General features: G+C 39.3%; 1 protein-coding gene across 2 annotated transcripts; it reads left to right on the forward strand.

The window, feature by feature from the left end:
- The first annotated feature begins 6,540 nt into the window (after nucleotides 1–6,540).
- si:dkeyp-72h1.1 (uncharacterized protein LOC799956 homolog) lies at nucleotides 6,541–18,105 on the forward strand. Of its 2 annotated transcripts, none has more exons than XM_053489304.1 (4): nucleotides 6,541–6,744; nucleotides 15,219–15,315; nucleotides 16,217–16,382; nucleotides 17,117–18,105. In XM_053489304.1, exons 2-4 carry the CDS (start codon nucleotides 15,238–15,240, stop codon nucleotides 17,167–17,169), a joined length of 297 nt encoding a protein of 98 aa, XP_053345279.1. In that variant the 5' UTR covers nucleotides 6,541–6,744; nucleotides 15,219–15,237; the 3' UTR covers nucleotides 17,170–18,105. The 2 variants fall into 2 exon arrangements, with proteins under 2 accessions (XP_053345279.1, XP_053345280.1); XM_053489305.1 differs by lacking the exon at nucleotides 6,541–6,744 and adding an exon at nucleotides 15,006–15,094.
- The last annotated feature ends 5,956 nt before the right edge of the window (nucleotides 18,106–24,061 follow it).

A 24,061-nucleotide genomic window follows, 5' to 3' on the forward strand; every position in this document is an offset into this window, starting at 1 on the left:
ATAATATACATACTGTAACACCAGATGTGTTAGCACGAGTTCATCATGAGTAAGAAGGATGACTCAAGGTGTGTTTACAAAGAAATGGCAATTAACTTCCCTTATTTCCATAATCTGTATGGAGACTAGTATGTTAGACAGGGGCGGGGCTAAGGGTAGCCCCCGATGGTCATTAATCACAGAATGCTAAAGGTTCTGTTTTAATTCAACTTTTAAGAAACAAGGCTTTACTCAGTCATCATAGTGTTTTCAATGATTATGTGATCCCCAGGAACAATTAGATTTTGCAAACCAAATAGGGCTGGTATAAAGCATGTATGAATTTTCTGAGAAGATGAAGCCTTTATTTGTTAAATAGTAAAATTATTTTCTTTGCATGTCCCAAGTTATTAGGAAGTTGGGGCACAGCACGTGGATAGCCCTGATATAGCACATTGGGAGCAGGGAGAGGGTTAAGGCCCCTGCTCTAGGACTCAAGATTGGCAGCTTGGCGCTGCAGCGGCATGAACCCATGACCTTCTACCTAGTAACTCAAAGATCTGTCCAGTTGGCCTGATAATTACCCTATTAAGTTAACTATGATTAGATTATTGACAAAATGACAAAGCATAAAAATGTCTTGTGGCATGAGGCTTGCCTAAATATATATATGTGTACTGTATATCCAAATATACAAATCTGTCTAAGATTCTTATACAGTACAGTGTTCAATATTTCAGTAATCAATGGATACTCCCCACCCAAAAAGAGATATCTGTTATTTCTGTGGCAGTCACTTAAGGGGTGGAGTTGCCAGCTTGACACTTGATTGTCACTCACACACTGTGGGCATTTTGGGAACGACAATTAGCCTAATCTGTATATGTTTGGGCAGTGGGAGGAATCCAGAATACCTGGTGGAAACCAACCATGCATGAGGAGAACATGCAGACTCTCTGCGAACCCTGGAGTTGCAATGCAATAGCGCTAAGAAACTATGCCACCTTGCCACCTGCTTTGCTCGTGAGGGTTCCATATTGGCACAATATTGAGTATCACTGGTGTAAAAGGTTTGACTATTATTATTTACATTTACATAATTTGGCAGACATTCTTTCCAATAGAAACATTATTAAAAAAATAATTATACAACTTTACAGTTGAGGGTTAAGGGCTTTGCTTGAGAGCCCACCAGTGGCTGAGCAAAAGGATATCAAGATAATTAAAGAATAAAACAATCTGCATCCTATTACAAATCTTGTATCTGCATTTTTTTTTAGGCATCAAAGCGAAACGTTTGAGAACGCTGCCCTCTAGTTGTAAAAAGTTGGAGATGCTACTGTATTTTACCATCATTTCATAAAATCTTTACATCCTCACTTACAATATCCTCAAACTCACTTGATTATATGCAAACATTATATTTTAAATATAATTTATATGCATGGTGGCTAGCAATGTTGCCTTACATTTCCAGGGTCGGGGTTCAATTCCCCCCTCGGGTTGGTGTGCATGGGTTTTGTATGTTCAAGTTCAAGTAGGCTTTTTTGTCATTTCAACCATATACAGTTTAGTACACAGTGAAACGAAACAACGCTCCTCCAGGACCAAGATGCTACATACAATATAAATGAACAACATAAATGAACAAAAACTAACTAGCTAACTTAGAAACCTAATTTGCTGGCTAGCTGAGAGAAAAGAGATTTGACATTTTAGGTTAGCAGAAAAACTATCTAATTTTTATACAAAAGAGACAACTTAAAGTGCACATGAACATGTTCTCTCCGTGCTTGGTGGTTTTTTTCTGGGTAGTTCGGTTTCTTCCCACAGACCTAAGACATGCAGAATAGGCTAGTGGCGTTCCCAAATTGCTCGTAGTGTGTGAATGACAATCAGGCGTCAAACCGACAACTCGACCAGCTAAGTAACTGCCACTGAACGATGGATACATCTCCAGGTGGGGAATACACATTGCCTAATGACACATGGACAGTCCTATACCATATACACCCATATGCATGGTATCGTGGCAGTTACTCGAACTGCATTGGTTTTAGGAACCAATAGAAAGCTTTTGGTGTAAAGACATGTCTTACTGTAAACAGTAAGTGAACAGTTTTGCCTTACAGACACCTGATCCGAGAAAAGATTTGTGCGTCCTGCCTTTATGAACATGTCTCACTTTCTCGATGACCTGTTAAAAGTGGACCGTGAAGGAAAAGGTGCATCTTTTTACTCTCTGCCACACTCATCTATTCAAGATATCTTTTGTGAGGGTTGATATAATTTGATATGATAATGATATGATGATTCATCAAATATCTCACCTCACCATTAGCACGCTTCATCCAATAAACTCAAACTGGACCCATCTCTCTGTTTCTAATTCATAAGGATTTCACAAGAGGAGTCATTGAAGGCTGACTGTGATAATGTATGTGTTTGAAACATAGTGGCATTGTACAGTTTTTAGACAACCATTACAAGTTCAAACTACATGTGGTCTTATCTGGCACCAGAGGGAGCACTAGTCCTGTGCAGACAGCTTTAATGCCAGGCTAGTGATTCCAGTTTAATTATAATTGGCTGGGGAGAAAATTCAGACGAGGCTTATAGTCAGTATTTAGTCATTTATATTAGAACCACTTGGTTAAAATCGTGCATTTGACTGAAATCATGCTGTGGGTTTAAAGGGCAAAATCACATCTGTAGATTGAGGCACACTAACAGTGTGTATGTGTGTGCATGTGTGTGTGTGTCTCCAACCACGTAGAGGGATGACCTTTTTATCAGCATTTGAATTCTGCTCTAGACTCTGATTAACCAAATCTTCATAAAAGCATTTTTTTCTTTGCTTGACTCATTTTTGAAACCTGTAATCAGCTTAATATCATACTAATGGTGTCACATATGTTAGTATCTGTCTAGTCCTTACTACTCTGTATACACACATGTAAAAATACAGTGTCATTTCACAAGGGTCGAATTATTGGTCTAAATCAAGCAAAAAAAAAAAAAAAACGGTAACTAGAAAACCTGGAAGGATAGTGCTGAACCATCAGGACTATAAGAATAAATGTGGACAGAAAAAAAGAACGTTTGTGGAAGTTGCATGGTAAAAAAATTTAACACTTCCATATGCACACAATGTTATGAAAACTAATTAAGACTAAACAGCTGTGTGTCCATAAGAAAGCCACTAGTTAATAAGACTAATTGAAAAAGGCTTTACTTTGTTAGGGAGCATAAAGATTGGACTTTGGAGCAATGGATAGACACCATGTGGTCTGATGACCGTAGTCCTGGGATGTGATGGGTGCATCAGGGTAAGAAAGAAAGTGCATGATGCATTATGCATAGTGCCCACTGTACAAGCCTCTGCAAGCAGTGTTATGATCTGAGGTCGCTTCAGTTGCAGCAGTAAAATGTGGCAGTAAAAGTCAGCTGAGGACCTGAATGTATTGAATGACCAGGTTATCACATCCATGGAGTTTTTCTTCCCTGGTGGCACAAACTCAATACAGAGGTTGTGAAAGAATGATTCTGGGAGCATGGGAAATCACTTTCACACATGACCTGGAAACCACCTTGTGTGTAATCAAAGCTAAAGGTTATTGAATGAGATCTTTGTGTGTTTGACTTTTATTTGGGAAGGCAGTGTACAGACGTGTAAAAATTAAAGCCTCCTCTTTATTATTATTATAATTTATAATAAAAAAATCATCTGATCATAGTGGGTCTTCGTTTTAAGCAAATACAACCACAAATGAACAACAACATATAACTTTTTTCACAATGCCATTATTTATTTAACACAAATAAAGCCAAAAAGGAAAAACCATACGGGCAATATTAGTGCACGTGCTTGAAATTTAATTCCACAAGATTTAATGGAGTAAGTTGCAGCCAGGTGCTGGTAAACATCAGCCCTTGATTGAATGATCGTCAGCAGGTGTGTAGACATCTTCAAAAGCAGAAGTTTTTGGGAGTTTTCTTGTCTGGAGCATTCACTTATAAAACCATTTCCAAGCAATTTCAACATTCTACAGTAAGAAAGATGATTAAGTGGATAGTATTCAAGACAGTTACCAATCTTCCCATGAGTGGATGTCCCAGCCCCAAGAGCTACAGCTACGGGCTTCAATGAGCATGTTAAATGTGAGACATTTGGAAAAGTGCACTTGCTGACACGATTTTCCGTTTGGTAGCAGAGAGGTTAGATGATCACCATGACTGGATAGGAATAGAAGCGTCTACTTTCCATGATTAGCTCCTCTTTACAACATCACGGTTGAATCAGTGGGAACCTGAGCTGCTCACGGCACGACGCTGACCCTGACATTTCACCTCTTGCCCTGGTTTTGACTGTGAGTGATCTTAGTGTGTAATGTGAGCAGGACTGTAGTATATGTGTGTGAGAGAGACAGCATGATGTCAGCTTGATATGTACAGTATGAGGGTACCTGAGTTCACATGACCAACAGGTAAGTTCAAAGGAACTGTCTGACCTCACCTGTACTGGGCTCTCTGGAAGGTTCACACTAATCTGTGTTTGATACAATTAGGTCCGATACTTATAGGATGTACCATTTTTTTTTTTTGTTTTTTTTTTACATTTACACAGAATTATAAAATTATAATTCTACCATATCTACCTTCAGATATACATGGTCATCCGGTAGGATCGAAGAAATTCTCTGCGCTTGATAAAATAGTAATCAGCACTTTTACAGTCCTACCTGCCAACCAGGCAGTCTAATCCAGTAACGTGATCAATAATAGTTGATTAAGAATTTATATCCCATTTAATTAAAAATACATGAATGAGAATAAATCATCCTTGCAGAGCAAAATCCTCAATGTTGGATTAACTCTTGCAGGATTCAAGTATGTCAGGTGCACTTAAATACGTAAATACTCAGCATCGCCAGTCAAGATACTTTGTACTTTAAATGCTTATTTTGCGGCTGACACTAATATTTTATTCAAAATATTTACAGTTGCAACAAGTGACCCAAAAAAGCTGATTGCACTGATAACCTAATGGATGAATTAATGAATAAATGAATGTTGGATATTTTTCAAATAAACACTGTTTATCCAGGTTGTAGTTGTAGTTGTAAAAGCTTCCATTCATCCATTCACATGGGGTTCGGAGCCTCTCGCAGAGCATTCAGGGTACAAGGTGGGGTAAACTCATGTACCCATCTCAGGGCAAAATCACCCAATACAGACAGTTTGGTAATGCAAAACAGCCTGCACCACCTGTCTTTGGAAGTGCGGGGCATGGACCAGAGCACCTGGAGGAAACCCACCAAGCACAGGAGATTATGCAAACCTGATACAAACCACAGGCAAGATGTGAACCCCCAGCCCTGGAGATACGAATAAACAATATTAACCAATAAGCCATACATAAAGGCAACAATTCTGTATAGAGCTTAAAAGTCACTGTTTCACTGTTTATCCAAACACCAGTTCTTGATCAATTGTATTTGGCCAAGTTATCAACTGAAACAAAAATCAATTAATCTGCTTAAATATAAATTCAGATGCTGGGTAAATTCAACAGAAAATGCAACTGTTTAATCATTTCCTGTGTGTCCATAAGAAAAGACTAATCAGAAAAAAGGATTAAATTTGTTAAGGAACATAAAGATTGGACTTTGGAGCAATGGAAAAAGGTCATATGGTCTGAAGGGTTAAGAATGACCCTATTCCAGAGCCGTGGGAGGGTGAGGGTAGAAGCAATGCACCTATTATGGATAGTGCCCACTGAAAAGCCTCTGGAGGCAGTGTTCTGACCTGGGGTTGCTTCAGTTGGTCAGGTCTTAGCAATGTTATGTGGCAATAAAATGAAGTCAGCTGATGACCCGAATGTACTGAATAACCAGATTATCACATCTATGTTGTTTTTATTCACTGATGGCACAGGCATATTCCAGAACTCAAATAATAAAGGGGTGTTTCTGGGAACATGAGTAATCATTTTCACACATGATCTGTCCACCACATTGTGCAACGTAATCAAAGCTAAAGGTGACTGAATGAAATCAGTTTTTTTGTCATTCTCACATGCTTATATTGTACATTCCAAATTTACATTACATAACATTTCTAAATTAGTGGGCTTGTGCCCAGTCAAGTCGATTTGCCTTTGGTGACGCCCAAAAATTCCATAAAAGGCAATGCTCATAGATACTAAATAAAATGACAAGTAAACAACAAAGTAATGAAGATACCATACTATATATAATTTTGCACATACAACGCCAGGAAAACCCCCCCAGAAGGCTATAAAGATAAATTTATCCCTTTTTACATCCCGTTTTCTTGTGACAACGTTTAATGTTCAAAGGCAATGCAACTACAATGTAATTGAATTAAATTAATTTTCAGAATAGTTAAAAAGCAAGTGCACAGAGAGAGGGAGAGGGAGAGAGAGAGAGAGAAAAGGAAACCCTGATCGACAAGTCTCCCAACCAAATTTAATTTCCCTCCCCTTTACACTACACACGCTCCCACACCACACCACACCACACACACACACACACACACACGCACCTCCTGTCATTCTGTAATCGCAGACGCTCGTGGACGCTCAGGATCTGTGCGCCCCTGTGTGAAGTTTACACACACAACCGGAGAGAAGAAGCAAAAAAAAAGAACCTCCTCCTTCATCTCCTTCAGGCGATTAACATCAGTCTGCTGAGCAGGCTTGGAGAAAAGAGATCACTTTTACAGGTTTTCAGCAGCACACAGGTAAGTCATTTCTAACATGAGATACAGAATAGAATCCTTGCTTTATTATGCTCAGGAATACACACTTGCACATACAATATACAGAATATTTTCATTGTTTTATTGAAAAATGTAGAATAAAACCTGCAGTTTAAAAATGTACAATGACACGGGCAGCTTTCTACATTTCTTGCATTTTATCAGACATGATACTGAGAGTGATAAGGACTGAGGATGGGGAAAAAAATCCAGTCTATAATAAACACCCCTGATAATAACACTAAGACTTAAAGAATACTAACTGATTTGCTGTCCTATTGTAGACATGTCCAGCTGTCTATGCTTGTTGCTTGTTATTAGACCTTTTGAGAGTAGTGATGAATTTATCACTTCAGTCTAAAATAATCCAATAATCCTTTTCAATAAATATTTTAGTGCAATATGGAGACATTTCTACTTAGACCTTTTTGTAAAACCGCTTGACTTGGTTTCAAGTTAAATATGGATTTCACTGTACTATTAGCCTGATTATATGGTTATAGATCATATGATTATAGACTGATCTTGCATTATTTAAGGCAGCCATGCTTTCAAATGATTGTGTGTCCATTAAATTTATAGTGCCTAAAGCATAGTGATCACAGGTGTTTTTTTTTTTTTTTTTTTACTTTTTTGCCTTTAAAATAAGCTTTCTTTTAAACGATCATTTTCACATTAAAACGTATTCTCAGTCACTTGCTCAATTTCCAACGGCTTTAAAACACCACCTCTGTTGTTCCCCCCCACTCACTTAACACATTATGCTTGTCGCTATTTGACCCGCCTCGCACTTTGCCAGGATTTCCGTGCTGACTTATTATGCCATCCCTATATTCCTATATACTTTACATTGTTCTCTTTGCTTTAAGTTTCCCCGTCATCTGGGACGGGCAAAGATAATGTTACCTGTAAGACACTATGTCCACATTACTCACTGGTTGATGACAACAGCAAAGCAAGTCAGGCCAGTATCCATCATTTCCCTGCATTTGAATAAGATTTTCCATACAGCTGGGAGGGGGGTGAACTCTGTCCTTGCACCCAGTGACGTTAAATTATTCAGGAACCATCTCTATTTTTTGCCTACCAACCACCGAGCCCTGCACAGCAACACCTCAGGGCACTATTAATTGAAAGAAAACTAGCCTGTTTGTGAAAATCAGTCATTTCCCTTCTATTGTCCAAATGTCGCCTTCCACCGGTAGAAGCTTTCAATATTAAGACTTTAGGAATCATTTCTAGTGGATTCTTTACCAAGAAGCAAATTGATTTCAACGGACACACACACACACACACACACACATTGATTTGATCATCTCTGGACAAACTCCACCATGTAATTAGGGGTGACTGTCTGAAAATATTTTGATGACCAAATAGAGGCTTTGTGTGGCAGTGCACAGATGCAGGCTTTGACTGTTTCTTTGTCCTGCTATAAATGGCACCAAACACACGCATGAAGCTTTGATCCCTCACTCAAGCCCTCTTTGTCTCTGCCGCTCAAATTTACCAATGAAAAGGCTCAGATGATAACAAGGGGGCCTACAGACAGCGCAGCATTTGTAAGTGCTGTGTTGGCCAGTGTGATCATAGTAACAAGCATGAATAATCAGTCCTGCCTTAAACAACTTCAGAGAGAGAAAGGGAGAGATTGTTCTACTGTTTAGAATGTACAGCAAAAGTATAAGGGATTTGGCTGCTGGGTTGCAGGAGGCATGTTGTCCTGGGAAACAGTATTAAAAACAGGCATTTAAATGCTCACCTGTGTTAATCCATTGGTCACAAAAGCAAAGAAACCAACTGCAAAACAGCATAAACTGATCGTTTTAAAGGAACAAAACTTCACCAATCAGCCATACCATTAACACCACACAAAATGAACACACTAACGGTGATTATTAATTTTATACCAGCAAACTGGTGACAGGATCATGGGCACCCAAGGATCACTGCGTAGCTCACCCATGCATGTGGGGACCAAAGATTGGCTTGTCCAGGCTGATCCCAAAAAAAGTCAAAGCCGCATAAATTGATAGAAATGCACAAGAATACTCAGTGCACCACAGCTAATTACGCAGGCAGAGAGCCCAAGGCCATTACCCCGGGTCCCAATCTGATCAAGCATCCATGGGATGCACCAGACGAACAAGTCCAATCCACTGAGAGCCCGCCATGCACCCTAGAGCACCCAAAGATTCCGCTGCCAAGGTCCTGGTGCCAGACGCCACAGCACACCCTCAGCGGTCCTGTGGAGTCAAGCCCCGAGCAGCAAGAGCCACATCAGTGGCACAACGGCGAATGTACACAATACTGGACATAATGTTTTGTGGTGTTACAATTATCTAGGCTTCTCTTCTTTGACAATCCAAACATACTTTTCCTCACTGTGTCTTCAGTAATATATTTTTTTGTACAATATTTACTGAACATCAAAATGGTGTTTGTTTCTGCTTTTAACTTTGATGAAAAAATGAGCGCACACTTTCATGCTAGCTCTTGTTGCTTAACGTAACCCAGCTTCCAGCACGTCGAGTGTAAATAGACATACATCGATGAAGTTGTTTTGGCTTACTGGACATGTTTTAATTATATGCCTACATCTCATACTGTATATTTCAATTGACTTATCTGTCTCCATTGCCTGCCAAAGGTTGAAATCTTGTTTTCTCGATCATAGACTAATCTCTTCCATGATAGACCAATCTAAATCCAACTTCTTCTGACAATTGACACTGCTGTCAAACAACTGGCTTGAAAAACTTATACACTAATCCTTTACGTCTTAATAAATTTCCACAACCAGTGTTGGGGGACGGTACTTTTTAAAGTAACTAATTACGTTACAAAATTACTTTTGCATTACTTACAGCATTACCTTCTGATAAAAGGAACTAGTTAGAGTACTTTTCCATTGCAGAAAATAAAACTCCTTTGTGATGCATGATGTTTTAGTCAAGATCTTATAATTATTCTACCATCATCACGTAAATACCGTCAAATCAACCCAATCAACCTAAGTACGGTTCATCATGATTCACCGTGAGATTAGGTTTCCATCTTTCCGTGCGTCGGTCCTTGCTTAGTCAAACCGCATAGTTGAGATAGGGTTATAACAGCAGGAATAACAGAGGGGGGCGGGTTTTTGGGGGCGGAGCTTGTTGGACGATTTTCACACACACACACACAGACACACACACACACACACACACACTAAAGGATTGGGAATGACTGCTGTCTGGCTCACGGATAACATAAATTGTCTTAATGATGTATTAAACTTTTTTTTTTTAATAACTGAGTACTTAAACAGCGGACCTAACGCGTTACAAAGTACACCCAACACTGTCCACAACATACCATAGTATTAAATTATGCCTTTGATTGGGCATCCTAGCTGGCAAGTTAAACATCCATCTTGACTTATAGTCTCATACTCTTCAGAATGCAAATCAAAATGTTGTGGAATAAAATACCCAGTATTACGTGTTCTCATTGTCGCAACAAAAAAAACATTAAACACTTAAGATCTGCTCTGGGAATGCAATACCCGTGGTCATATTACAGGTGTATTCTAAATTTGGCCCCTGTTGCAGTCAGTTGCACTGACAGGACCCTACGTATATATATATATATATATATATATATATATATATATATATATATATATTTATATATATTAATTTTTATTTATATATATATATATATATATATATATATATATATATATATATATAAATTAACACAGTAATAACCTGTTTCACTACTTGCCATGTCCAAGCTTTATTCCATGGAAATATCCTGACCACTTTAAGGTCATGGCCAGCGTTTTTTTTTCTTCTTGTCCTTTAATCTTGTTTGCTTTATATTACAGCTCTTTTACACTTCTCTTTCATCTGCCCACACACTGCAACCCCCTCATCACATTTCCCCCCCAATATCACTTTGAGTAAACTGAGATACACTGACACCTGTATCACAGAAGATAAGCTGCAATGCTGCTGTTAGGATAAGAGTTTCTCAAAAGACATTCTGCTCAAGTGGAACTTAGCCCCCACGGTACTGTTGTTCCACCTGTCACCTGTAAAACTTAAAAGCTTATGAGCTTAGAACATCAAAGCCCATGATACGTAGCTTTGGCCTTCTTGTCCCTTTATCTCACTTTGGGAAGACGCAACAGAGTGGTGTTATCCGTGATCAAACAGATTAGCATGAGGCCGTTGGTTTAGAACAGAGATTACGCCTTAATAGTCATGATGCTTTCAAATGTGTGTTATGTAATGAATAAATCATGACAAAGCATGCTCGGATAGGAAAATAATCCATGACGACATCCATGGTGTGATGTGACTGGTGTGAATTATACAACAGTTAGTTCTAACTGAGTAATCAGATTGGAATGAGAGGCATTCCACCAGTGCTGACATAGAGCATAACAACACTGGGAAGTTGAACTCTATGTATTACTGGCTACCTTTTGGCTACATAATACTATTATTAGTTTTATTACTAGTATTAGTTCTGTCAGACGCAAAAGGATAGAAAATGGCGGAGCAAAATAACTGGTTAAAAAAACAAATTATATTCTGTTAATAATAAATAGTGTTTGTGGAAGTGATATATAAAAGCAACATCACACTCAGGGAGGGATGTGCTGTTGTACTGAATATCAGCACGGCTGCGATATCTTTGGCACAACAACGCCATCTCGTGTGATATGAGTGTGAGGCTTTGACCACCTCATTTTTTCCATAGAGTCAATACATGATACAACAGTGATCCGTCCAAGATTAATGAAAGACACCACATGTTATTCATTCAACTATTTATAATCTAATGTTATAGAATGTCTGCAAGAAAAGTGTGTTCCTGTCATTACATAAACAGCTGTTCCCACAACAGCCTCCTTTTATGTCTTGTCATGTTGCTGAAAAACCGAAACGCACACATTTCTCTGTCCTGAAGATTCTCCTGTGGTGGAAAACTTTTGAATGTCACAAAGCTTTGACGACTGAGATCCTTTCATAAGCAACAACTAAGCATCTCTTATCATCACCAGCTAAGCATCACCATACAAGCCCTCGTGAATGAGCTGTTACTATAGTAACAATAAGGTATTGGAACTAGGGCATTAATATAAACCAAACTTCTGAATTCTAACAATTTTTGTCAAAGCTGCTGGTGATCATCGTTTGACCAATCAGAGTCAGGAACTCAGAAATGAATGTTATAATAGTTACGAAAATAAATCTTTAATTTGTAATATATCTCTGTCATTTGATGCGAATCATCACAAATATTTTCTTTTTATGTTTTTCAAGGGCTAAAAGTAAGCATTATAGCCTATTTTTTTTCTTTTTGCTTGGAATTTCGACAGTCAACAGGCTTTGAACTCTCTTACATATAGAAATGTATCTTATATATAGTTATAGAAAAATATGTTTAATTTTTAAAATATCTGTCATTAGATGCAAATCATCACAAATATTTTCTTGTTTTTTAGTGGCTAAAAGTAAACATTACAGCCTATTTTCTTTTGCTTGGAAGTTGGACTAAAGTCAATAGGTTTGACCTCTCATAAATCGAATGAGGTCTCAGACAGTCAGAAAATTACCATAAAACCATAATATAATCTCTGCGGTAAGCACCATAGGACTTTATAGTATTAGGATGGGACCATGGTAGTACTACAGTGTGTACCACAATACTTGGGTGAATACCATGGCACTTATTGCTTTCCACAGTGACTACCAAAGTTCAGCAGGTATCTAGTATGGTAAGTTTGTACATACTGCACCACAATTAATATGGTATGGCGCAGTACTGCCATATGATTGTATGTAATATTAGGATTTTCAACATACACTATGGTATTTGGCTAATGTTACATAGTGCTTCCATACTGTATACATTTTACCTTTAGGGTAGATGAACACATGCATAACATATGTATCCTGTGTTTCAATGTACTATCCAGGACATTGAAGAACTACAGTAGTTACAACATACTATAGTATATGTAGCCTATCAAAATATGTATTATGGCAGTACCATAGTGTGGTGCTTGGGGTATACCTTTAGGTACAATTTGCTCTAATGACAGAATCTGACAGTACTGTCGAAAAAATACCATGGAACTGGTACCATCAGACTTCAATGTCCCCTATAATATAGTAAAATGGCACATCACTATTAAACATTGAGTCATTATGTTTCTCTTGTACCGTAGCCAGTTTTAATATTCACACACCTTAATATTGTTGTAAAGGATTATACAGTTAGTCATTTCATTTAAACAGAATTTCAATTAGATGGAATACATCTGAGATAAGCCTTAACAGAATCATAATGCATTACAAACTAGGAAATGATTTGGAGACATAAACTGGAATTGAATTCATTACAGAATAAAAAATGAGAGGTCTAACCTCTCAATGAGGTTGAGGATTCAATTCCAGCCTTTGGTCTGTGTGTGTGAAGTTTGCATGTCCTTCCCATGCTTGGTGGGCTACCTCCGGGTTCCTCTCACATTCCAAAGACATGCAAATTAAGTTAAATGTGCCCTGGGATGGATTGGCACCCTTTGCAGTGTTTACCATGCCTCGTGCCTTAAGTTTGGATACAGAATAAGCGGAATAGAAGAGCGTCTGAATGATAAATGAGGAATATTAGGAGTACTGTAAGACACAGGGTTAGCAATAGGTCATTTTCTTCTTACAAGATGTATATAAAATCCAACCAAATCACTTTTACACTTTTTAGGATCAGGTCGGAATAGGCACATTGAAGTATTGCATTAAATACTGTACATTGTAGTTCCTACAGCCTGCTTTTACCTTAAACTGCACCTCTCTAATTATTTTGCTAAAAGACTTTGTGTGAATTAGCTACAGTATAAGTGCTAACAAATGATAGCTAATGATGCTAGCTATTAAGTGCAACTACAACAAAAATATTTAAACTCGCCTAAAGCTTTATATACTGTAAATACATAGATCACTGCAAAGACAACCAAGTTAGGTAAAACCATTCCAGGTAAAGGTCCACCCACATGCAACATCTGGAATATATTCCACCGTTAGCAAGACTTTTTGAGAATAGTTGTGATGCAGTTGTTGGTTATGAAAAGAAATGAATGTCAGAGAAGCATTAAGAACATATTTCTTTATTTCACTGTACCGACAGTGCATGAGTCATCAGTTGAAATAGAGAGAGATGCTCAGGCCATAAAATAAACAGCCTTAATGAAAAGCTTTTAAGAATGCTTTAGTATGTGTTTTTCAGCTCGTGTTAGTGCTACCTGTGAAGCTGCACTAACAAATCTTAACAGTAACTCAAGCTAATTCTGCGCCATCACGTCTGTTCAGTGCGCGCGCGTGTGTGTGTGTGTGTGTGCGTACAGGACAAGCTAAAACAGACAATCTTTTCACAGACGATGTGGGTCCAGAAAAGAATTGAACAACCTATGACATGTACAATCCATTATACGCACTTCCAATATCCAATGCAGCATGTCTCGATCATAATCATACAACAAGCATAAACATCATGTGATATGATAGAATCTTGCGATCTGATTCTTAATGATGTGTCAACATTATATTGCTTATATTTGCATGGAATATTATTGATCAGTTTGGGATCTGTCTCAACGATAATGCGACTATTGAGATCTTTAGAGGAAACATAATCCTACACATTGCCAGCATAATTCAATTCGAGTTGGGCATACAATGATGCATACAAGTGTGTATACATTTTCTTGGGCCCCTCTGTATTTACAGTAGTAGCAATGCAGTAACGTGCAAGAATTGAATAATCTGACTTTGTGTAATGGAGTACATTGGTTGTTAGCATAAGCCTGAATTTTACTATTACACCTACAGTACACATAGGGAGTCTTTTTAACTTAAAATATTATTCTGATATTCTGTGTTGCAATATGGACTAAAGAAAGCGGACCAAGCTAGTTATTTTTAAGGGGCTGTTTTTCGAAAAGAGATCGGAAATAAAGTCCATAAGTCAACCTGACCTCATTATTTGTTCTGATTTCTCATGCTGAGAAATGCGTTGCTGGTTTGGTTTATTTCCACTATAACTACTATTTGAATTTTCTTTCCCAAGCAATTCTGTACCAATCAGCGGCTCCTTGTTAACACCTGAATGTAATTTCAGTCGCATTTGATTGATATGCTGATTTGAACCAACAGCAGCCAAATGAGGTCCATGCCAAAAACCCGGCTTGGTTTAAAGGCTGTAGAGGGAGAGGCAGATCCTTTAGGCTCGGAGCAGCAAATTTAAAATGGAGACAAGAGCTCAGCTGTTGTTAGTACAGGTGGATTGTCTAAACCTGGCTCTACCTCATTCATAGGCAAATGAGAGCATGGGTGCAAGGGTTGTCTTACACGCTAACAGTAATGGCTTTGTGGTGATCACTTCCTTGTTGCTTCTTATTTTAGGTTTGAGCTGCAGGACATTATGACAGAAGTAATAAACACCTGTGAATCGACTGTCGGAGACTATGGTGCATCTGGAGAGCAGAAGATCGGTTTTCAGGTGGGCAAGGAACTCGGAATACTTTACATTTTGTTACACACACACATGCATGAAAGCACATTGCTTAAAACAATAATTAGACCTGCTCATCACCAATCATCATATACTGGACATAATAGATTACGCTGTCTAAACTGCAAATCTGGAGGTTTATCCGTTAAAGAAACAAATCACAAAAATTGGATGTTATATTATGCAATCACGAATGCACAGAGTGTTCTGTGTAATTTCACCACTGCTGCTTCGCCCTTCTCATCTCTGGCTCCCCAGCAGCCCTGAGGATGGCTGGCTCGTGTAAATGTCCCTCCATCGCTCTCTGTCATCAAGATCTATTTCTGAATGCCACTCCATCACTTCAGCCTGATTGCTGTCCCTTTCATTTTGTTCTCATTGCTCCCAAAGCCAATCCAATGTCTGTTCGCTCATAAAGACCAGATGAATTCAGATTGCTCCCAGTGAGCTCGGGCAAAGACTTGAAAGGAAATTATCATTACCTTTTTTGTGTGCATGTGCGTGGATGAACACTGCCAACACATGTAGGCTGAATGTCTCTCATTCTTTCTGTGCTAGCAGCCAGCAGTGAGAATTCACAGTTCTGTTCCCATTCCTTTTATTCATCTAGATCTCAGATCTCTTCAACCTTCTTTCCATGTCTTTTTTTCCCCTCGTCGTTCCAATAAACTGGTTGGTATTCAATGATTACAGAAAAAGCTAAATATAGACTGTGACGGCTGCTGATTTACTTATGCTGATTCTAGAAGAGATTGTATAGCACTAAATAAAATGCTATAATGACAACTCGGTGCTCTAATGGATATCATTAATAATTTACAGCAAGTGGATATTTTGGGTATGACTTCACCAATGAGAAAAACTGACTCAAGTAACTCGTGTGCTCCAGGGTTTCCCGGAATCACACGAGCGATACCCCAAGCTGTCCAAGCGACTGCCCTCCATCGTGGTGGAGCCCACTGAGACTGGAGAAGTGGAGAGTGGGGAGTTGCGATGGCCTCCGGATGACTTGAGCCCTACAGATGAAACCAGAGATCCTCCAGCCCAGAAAGCAGGTTAGAGCCTCTTTTAAATCTAGCTATATTTTCTCCTTATATTAGAGAAATCCTTCTATTAGATCACCAATTAGCCTTAACATTATGACCACCTGCCTAATATTTGGTTGGTCTCTCCTTTTACCACCAAAATAGTGATGTGTTCTGACACCTTTCTATTGGAAACAGCATTACCTTTTTTCTGCAATTTGAGCTACAGTAGCACCTTTATTAGATCAGACTTCATGGGCCAGCCTTTGCTCCCTACTTGCTTGTTTCCCATGATCCCAGTTTTCTTCCTTGGCCCACTTTTGCAAAAACATTCCACTGCCTACAACACATCAACTTCAGGAAAAAAGTTGAATTGCTGCCTAATATATCCCACTCACTTTGAAGTGCCTTTGTAACAGGACATTGTAACTGTAGCTACTGTAACAGGGGACACATTGTGATGACTAGACGACTGGATCAGAACAAAACTGCAGGTCTTGTGGGATGTTGCTGGACTGCAGTGGTCAGGATCTACCAAAAGCGGTCCAACAAAGGAGATCCAGAGACAGGAACATGGCTGACCAAGGCTCATTGATCCAATTAAAGCACTACTGTATCTCAAATTGTTGAAAACGTTAATGCTGGTTCTGATGGAAACGTGTCAGTACACACAGTGTGGTACTGTTTTGGTGGCAAAAGGGGGTGGGGTACTCAATATTAGGCGGATGGCTGATCTGAGTGTGTGTATGTTTGTGTATTTTTAGGTGAAGATCCGACAGCAGAGTTGGAGGAAGCTGGTGGTGTCGCAGCGAACTGATGCGCGTTGACTGGCATCAATCTAACATATTACTATGAATGTCTTAATGATGGACAAGAATGAGCAGGAGGCTCCTACAGTTAGGTCTGCCAACAGTATCACCCGCAATAGAGCCACCCACCTGTTGATAGACCTTCCAATCCAGTAGGGGGAGCTGAAGCCAGAGAGACTTTCCTGAAATAACTCGCGTGCCAAACTCTAGTGGTAGCCAGCTACTGTGATTGAGTTGTACCTTCTTTCCTATAACATTAAGATCCATCAATAATTCTAGCACAAATCTGTTCATCTGTACCCGTTTTTAAGTGATTTATTGGGATTGTGTATATACATATGCTTTGGACCAAAGTTAAATATTAAATTTAACTTTAATATTTGACACCCCCACGTGCTGATCTACCACACACACACACACACACACACACACACACAAAGCTTCTTATTTCAAATGATCTAGATGTATGTTTAATCTGCAGTAGAGGTTCTTAATAAATATAAATGACCTTTGAAATGTACAGTATAGTAGATGATATTTTATAGTGTGTTCTCATAGACTCAGTTAAATTTAAAGCAGCTATTTATTAAAGTAGTGGTCCATTCGGAAAGCAGCTGCCTTAGTAACTGTATCCTCACTTGGCTGTGTTTTAATCAGAAAGGAAACTTGGCAGACATGTGGTTCAGAAAGTCATTCAGTATCATAATACATAATTAGTGTTCTCTGGATTACATCTCGCTGGCTAGCTACACTAGTAATACGTTAGTGACATATTTCAGCTAGCTAGGTCATTTTAAAACTACAGGACGACTTCTGAAATGCTCCGAGCACAAATGACTGTTATATCTGTGAAGCAAAACCGTGAATAAACGTTAATTATCTACCAAACAATCGTTCCCTAAAGTTTGTAAATATTCTTCGCCATCCGATTGACAGGTTGGATCATCCTGCTTTTTGTCCATTGTTGGGGGGGGGGGGGGGGGTATGGCTAAAATAAGTCAGCTGCCATAGGATAGTCTTTATAGAGTGCATGTCCGAGATTATCGTGAATATCGAGGAAGCAGCTTTCTATTTGGAACACACTTTTTCAAAAAAATCCACACTTTTTTGTGTTGTCTTCTGTATTTTTTTTCTTTCAATTATTAATACTTTTAGCACTGTCCAGATGTTTTCCTCGTGTGTTTCTGATTGTGTTTCAGGTTTGTTGTTTAAGTTATCATCTACATGCACAAAAATGTTTTTCACATCTTGTACCATATTCTGTGTATATCTTTATCTTTATTATTTACAATTTATAACCCCCCCCAACACACACACAGCAAAAACCCACCCGCCCACACACTATATATATATATAACTATATATATATATATATGAAGTGTAAATACATGTTCCACTTGAGTTTGCAGACTTTTTTTAGTCAGACGCTAACTTGCTTGCTCATACATATTAAAAGTAATTACGTTAAGATCAGAAATGTCAGGACAGATGTCAGGTGTGATATGATGGGGGTATCGGATTGAGATAGTGGTGACACAAGCAGTGAGTCTGGTGGTGCACACACCGTGCAGCTGCTGTATTCGAAGCCTGCCAGCTGTCCACTTCTCAGTCAAAATGGCCGTCACTGCCACCGTAATCTTGGCTTAAATTAATCCCACTGAGATGGTGTAATAAAGATAAAGGGTGCTTTCCGCATTTCTTAAAGTGTGTCTTATGTACGTATCTCTAGGATCTGGTCCAAAGTTGGTCTAAGCCCGGTTCAAATTTAAAGCATGACGTCCTCGGAGTCACCGTTCTTTCTTCTCTCGCACTAGAAAGGTACTATAGAGGCTTGTCACTTAGATTTATCCCTCATGGATGGAGACTCTTCGGCAGCAGAACCCTAAAAGCGCACAGGTGACTCTTGGGAAATAAGTTGAGTCAGAGAGTGCCTGTGCTGTGAGTTGACAGCCCCGAGATGATTTTCACTTCTTCTCCAGAAGAGAACTTTTCCATCAGTGTGACCTTTTTTGATAGAGCAGGTACTGAAAATAAACATGATGCTCTTCCGTAGGGAACAGGAGTCAGAAGCCTCGCCTGTGGAGAAACACTGCTCTTCTCCTGTCACTGGCTCGACCAGGCTGCTCACACGAGTCGGGCTCTGATTTCTGAGTGCTCCTACACATGCTCGCTCACCCACACACACACACACACACACACACACACACACTTAAACGCCCACATATAGTATATGCACACCTACATGAAGACATTCACAATACTTTACTCAGAATCCCCCCGTCCACATCACATACGCACCCACACACTGCATACTGCCACACGTCTCTGTACAGACAGTCAGTCCCACACACACTCAAGTTCTATTCCAGGTTTGATAATGTAAAAAAAAAAAAAAAAAAGTAGGCGGACACTTCAGTTTGTTTTCTCTGTCATTGGCATATTGTAAGGAGGACTTCCAAGGCCGCGTGAAGGTATAAATACTCCCAATTCTTTGTAGTGATTTGTCAGCCCCCATCAGTTCTTAAATTAGCCCCGCATTTCAGGCTCCCTAGGTCTGTCTTTCACTTCAGCACAACCCTTTTGATGGCGTACAAACAAGGATTTTCAAACCCACGCCCGGGGCGAGACGCCGAGCTCTGTTCCCTATTGTGCCAAGCAGGTCTGGCAGCAGGAAGTACATTCCTAGCTCTCTAAAGAGCATACTACCTGGCCTTTCTACTCTCCCACATTAACCACCTCTCCATTTTCATCTCTTCATTAAGACTCATACTGTAGCTCTCCCTCTCTCCGACTCTCTCAAAGTCGAGCCGGATCTCTCTCTCTCTCTCTCTCTCTCTCTCTCTCATGTTCACACACTCTCTTTTGTCCACTGGAGAGCCCTTCTAATGCACTCTTCTCCTGGCGTCACTTTGTGTTGCCACAGCAACCGAATTGTCATCCGAGCATCGGCGTGTCTGGACTACTGGCAGCTCTCCGCAGAGCACTTAGCCTGCCTGCCTCTTCTTAGATTCCGACTCTTATTGAAACAGAACCCATGTGTCTTGTCACATTAGCAGTGCTATTATTCACAAGTGAGAGAGAAAAAAAGGACAAAATGACTCTTTGATTGTAGTGTTAGTTCCCCCTCACCCCTTTTTTTTTTTTTTTTTTACACCACTGAAATCGGAGTATTTAGTCAGAGAGATATCTCTGTTGAAATGTCTGCAGTTAATTCCTGCTGCTGTGGACGCAGTGTTTTCTGCTGCGAGGAAATACTGAGGATGTGAGCACTTCCATGCGCTACTGTCTACTGCTTTGCCTGCTGCTTTCCCTTAACCACACACAGCTAGTAAGAGTTGTCTTTTGCCTGTCTCCTGCTACTCTTATGTAACAGTTGAAAATTCGCATCTACTGTATCTGTACCAAGAAATGAGATGAATAAAAATGTTTTAAAAAAACGGCCGCGCTTAAGTATTGTCTATATCAAGAGGATATTTTAAAATAAAACTTACGATTTTCTTCTTATGACATTATTACCAGTGTTGGGTGACGTTACTTTTCAAAGTAACTAATTACATTACAAAATTACTGTCATTAAAAACTAATCAGTTGCATTACAGCGTTACTTTCTGATAAAAGAAACCAGTTAGAGTAATTTTCCATTGCAGAAAATGAAAACTCCTTTGTGATTCCTCATGCATGTTGTTTTAGTCAAGACCTTTAATTATTCTACCATCATCACTCAGCCAAGTTTGGCCCATAATCTGTTAACCACTAACAGCAGGAATAACAAAGGGGGGAGGGTTATTGGGGGCGGGGCTTGTAGGATGACTTTCACACACACATTTACATTAAGGCATTTGGCAGACACTCTTATCCAGAGCGACTTACATTTTTCAAATATTTAAAAAAAAATCTCATTACTGAGCAGTTGAGGGTTAAGGGCCTTGCTCAAGGGCCCAACAGTGGCAACTTGGTGGTTGTGGGGTTTGGACCTGGGATCTTACCTGGTCCTGGTCCTGATCCTCTCTATCTTTAGCTCTCATTCTCTATACAACTTATCCTGCACAGGGTTGCGGGAGGCCTGGACCCCATGTAGGCAGGGTACACCCTGGATAGGGTCCAAATTCAGCGCAGGGCACAAGCACAGTCACACAGTTTGGGCGCAATTTAGAAACACCACTTCGGCTAATTTGCATGTCTCAGGAAGGGAGGATCCGGCGGAAACCCATCGAGTACAGGGAGATCACGTAAGCGGCGTATACATACACCAAAAGCGGGAATCAAACCCTCGACCCCGGAAGTGTGAGACCACAGTGTTAACCACTACACCACTGTGCTGCCTCAAAAGGGCACACCTGCCTACCTACAATTTTGTTTGTTTGGCACTTTTAATAATTGACATTGTCGCCAAGCAGCTTTACACAATCAAAAGAATTATTTAAGTTTGTAAGAAATAGGAATGTGTATGAATCAAAATGAGTAGGTTGTCCCTGATGAGCAAGCCGAGGGTGAAGGCGACAGTGACAAGGAAAAACTCCCTGAGATGGTAATAGGAAGAAACCTAGAGAGGAACCAGACTCAACAGGGAACCCATCCTCATCTGGGTGCTTGTTGGGTTTCCTCCAGGTACTCCAGTTTTCTCCCACAGTCCAAAGATGCTCCTAATGTGTGTCCTACAATGGATTGACACCCTGTCCAGGCTCTACCCTGCCTCATGCCTTACGTCTCCTGGGATAGGCTCCATGCCCAGTCACCCTTTACACAAGATAAAGCAGTATAGAAGATGGAAATGAAGATAGATTTATTTTAATACATCATGTTTTGGACTAAAATGATCAAGGTTTGAACTTATCCTGAATTTATCCATGTTGTACTTTGATAAATCTTTGATTGTATCTTGATATTTAAAAAAAAAAGAAAAAATCCGCCCAAAATCCACCATTCAATTCTCTAAATGAATCTGAAAATCTATTTCAGAGATATTTACCATGCAGCATATCAATCCATCTTTGCCGACTCATCTGTGAGCAGTCTGAATAGCGCCTGTGCTCCCTATGGCCCTGATTGGGACAGTTTACCTGCAGAGACTTCACAGCTGGTAATTAGATGACTCCTACTTATGACACTTAAGAAGGAATTTCAAAGAATAATTTACCACATCTTAGATATATATATGTGTGTGTGTGTGTGTGTGTGTGTGTGTGTGTGTGAGTCTGTGTGAGTGTGTGTGTGTGCGTGTGTGTGTGTGTGTGTGTGTGTGTGCGTGTGTGTGTGCGCGTGTGTGTGTGTGTGTGTGATAGTGTTTGTGTGTGTGTGTGTGTGTGTGTGTGTGTGTGTGTGTGTGTGTGTGAGAGAGAGGAAGAATTACAGAGAAAGAGAGAGACTAGGTGGGTGGAACAGAGTTTGCTGCGAGAAAGTTCAAGAACTGCTTGTGAAATTGATGCCATTCTTTGTTCTGTTTCTAAAGAGGAAGAAATAAATAACTCGAGGAAAGGTCAGGGTTTAAAATGATTTCTCCAGTTTTTGCATGAAGAAGCATACTGTTTGATCTGATATTGTAAGGTTAACTGCTTTCTATTGTACAGTGTGTCTTTATTCTCCTCACTGATGGGTGGAAAAAAAGAAAATAATATACAGTATATACAGTATAGAGTACTGTGTAAAAGTCTTGAGCCACCGCTTTCTTTTTTACATAATCTGCATTCAAAGAGCCAGACTTTTTAAGATTTTTTTATGTAGTTTCGAGAAACAGTTCTCCAGGCAATCATTTTTGCCAAGTTTTTGCCTCTTGTTTTCAGTCCAGTCCCTGCATCTGTCTAGTTTCAGAGGAATGTTTTATCGCTTGTAAGCCACACAATAATTTTTAAATCATTCAAGCATAAACACCTTATGCTAACTTAAGGCATAAACCAGTGAGAAACAGGTGGGGATGATGACAGATGACCAGTGTGGTTGAAACAGACGAGAGGGGAAATGAGGTTGCTGCCGAGGTTATTACATAAACAACCGATTTTATCAGTCAAATATCGATGAAAACAAAGGAGCTCCTGTTCCACCTACATCTGAACTATCGTGTCATTGTGTATTGTGATAAATAACCTGTAACATTAAATAAATAAATAAATAAAATAAACAACATTTTTTTTAATTCTATTTTCAGGCAATTTGCAGCCTCTTGCAGTAAAATCTTTGTTCCCGTGTCTTTCATTAATTTAATAATTAATTTACTTTAATATGTAGACCCAGTGGTGGCAAAGGACTTTTACACAACACTGTAATTGCAGTGGCCTTTTTAAGCGAAATAATGCGTTCTGTTATAGTACAAAAAACATTTAAGAATGGTTTGAGGTACATGGTGACACAAGTGGGACTGTGATATTCAGTGTTGTTTAATAAGGTAGGGTGACAATACCTTTTTAAGTTACTAATTACGTTACACAATTACTGTCTTTAAAAAGCAGGAATAAGGGATCAGGAATGACTGCTGTCTGGCACACAGATTACATAAATTGTCTGAATAAAGGATTACATTTTTGAAAAGGTAACTAAATAACTAAGTACTTAAATGGCGGACCAAACGCGTTAGATTACTTGTTACATTAAAGAAGTAATTCTTTGTAATACTTTAACACGTTACACCCAACACTGGAGGTATTAATGTTATGGCTGATCAGTGTAAATGTACATCCGTCTGTGTGTGTGTGTATATATGTATGTGTATATCAACAGTATCACCTGGTGAACTACAACAACTGAAATTCAAGCACAAGTAAAAAAGCATTTGAGTTTTGCAATGCAGCTTCCACTGTCTGATTATGGATACAACTGTGCTCAATGGGACACTCAAACGGACAACCTCACTTTAAGGACTCACAAGTAGTACCAAATTATGCCTAGTTATAGTCACAGTCACCTCTG

The sequence above is a fragment of the Clarias gariepinus genome, chromosome 27 (assembly GCF_024256425.1).
Source record: "Clarias gariepinus isolate MV-2021 ecotype Netherlands chromosome 27, CGAR_prim_01v2, whole genome shotgun sequence".
NCBI lineage: Eukaryota > Metazoa > Chordata > Actinopteri > Siluriformes > Clariidae > Clarias > Clarias gariepinus.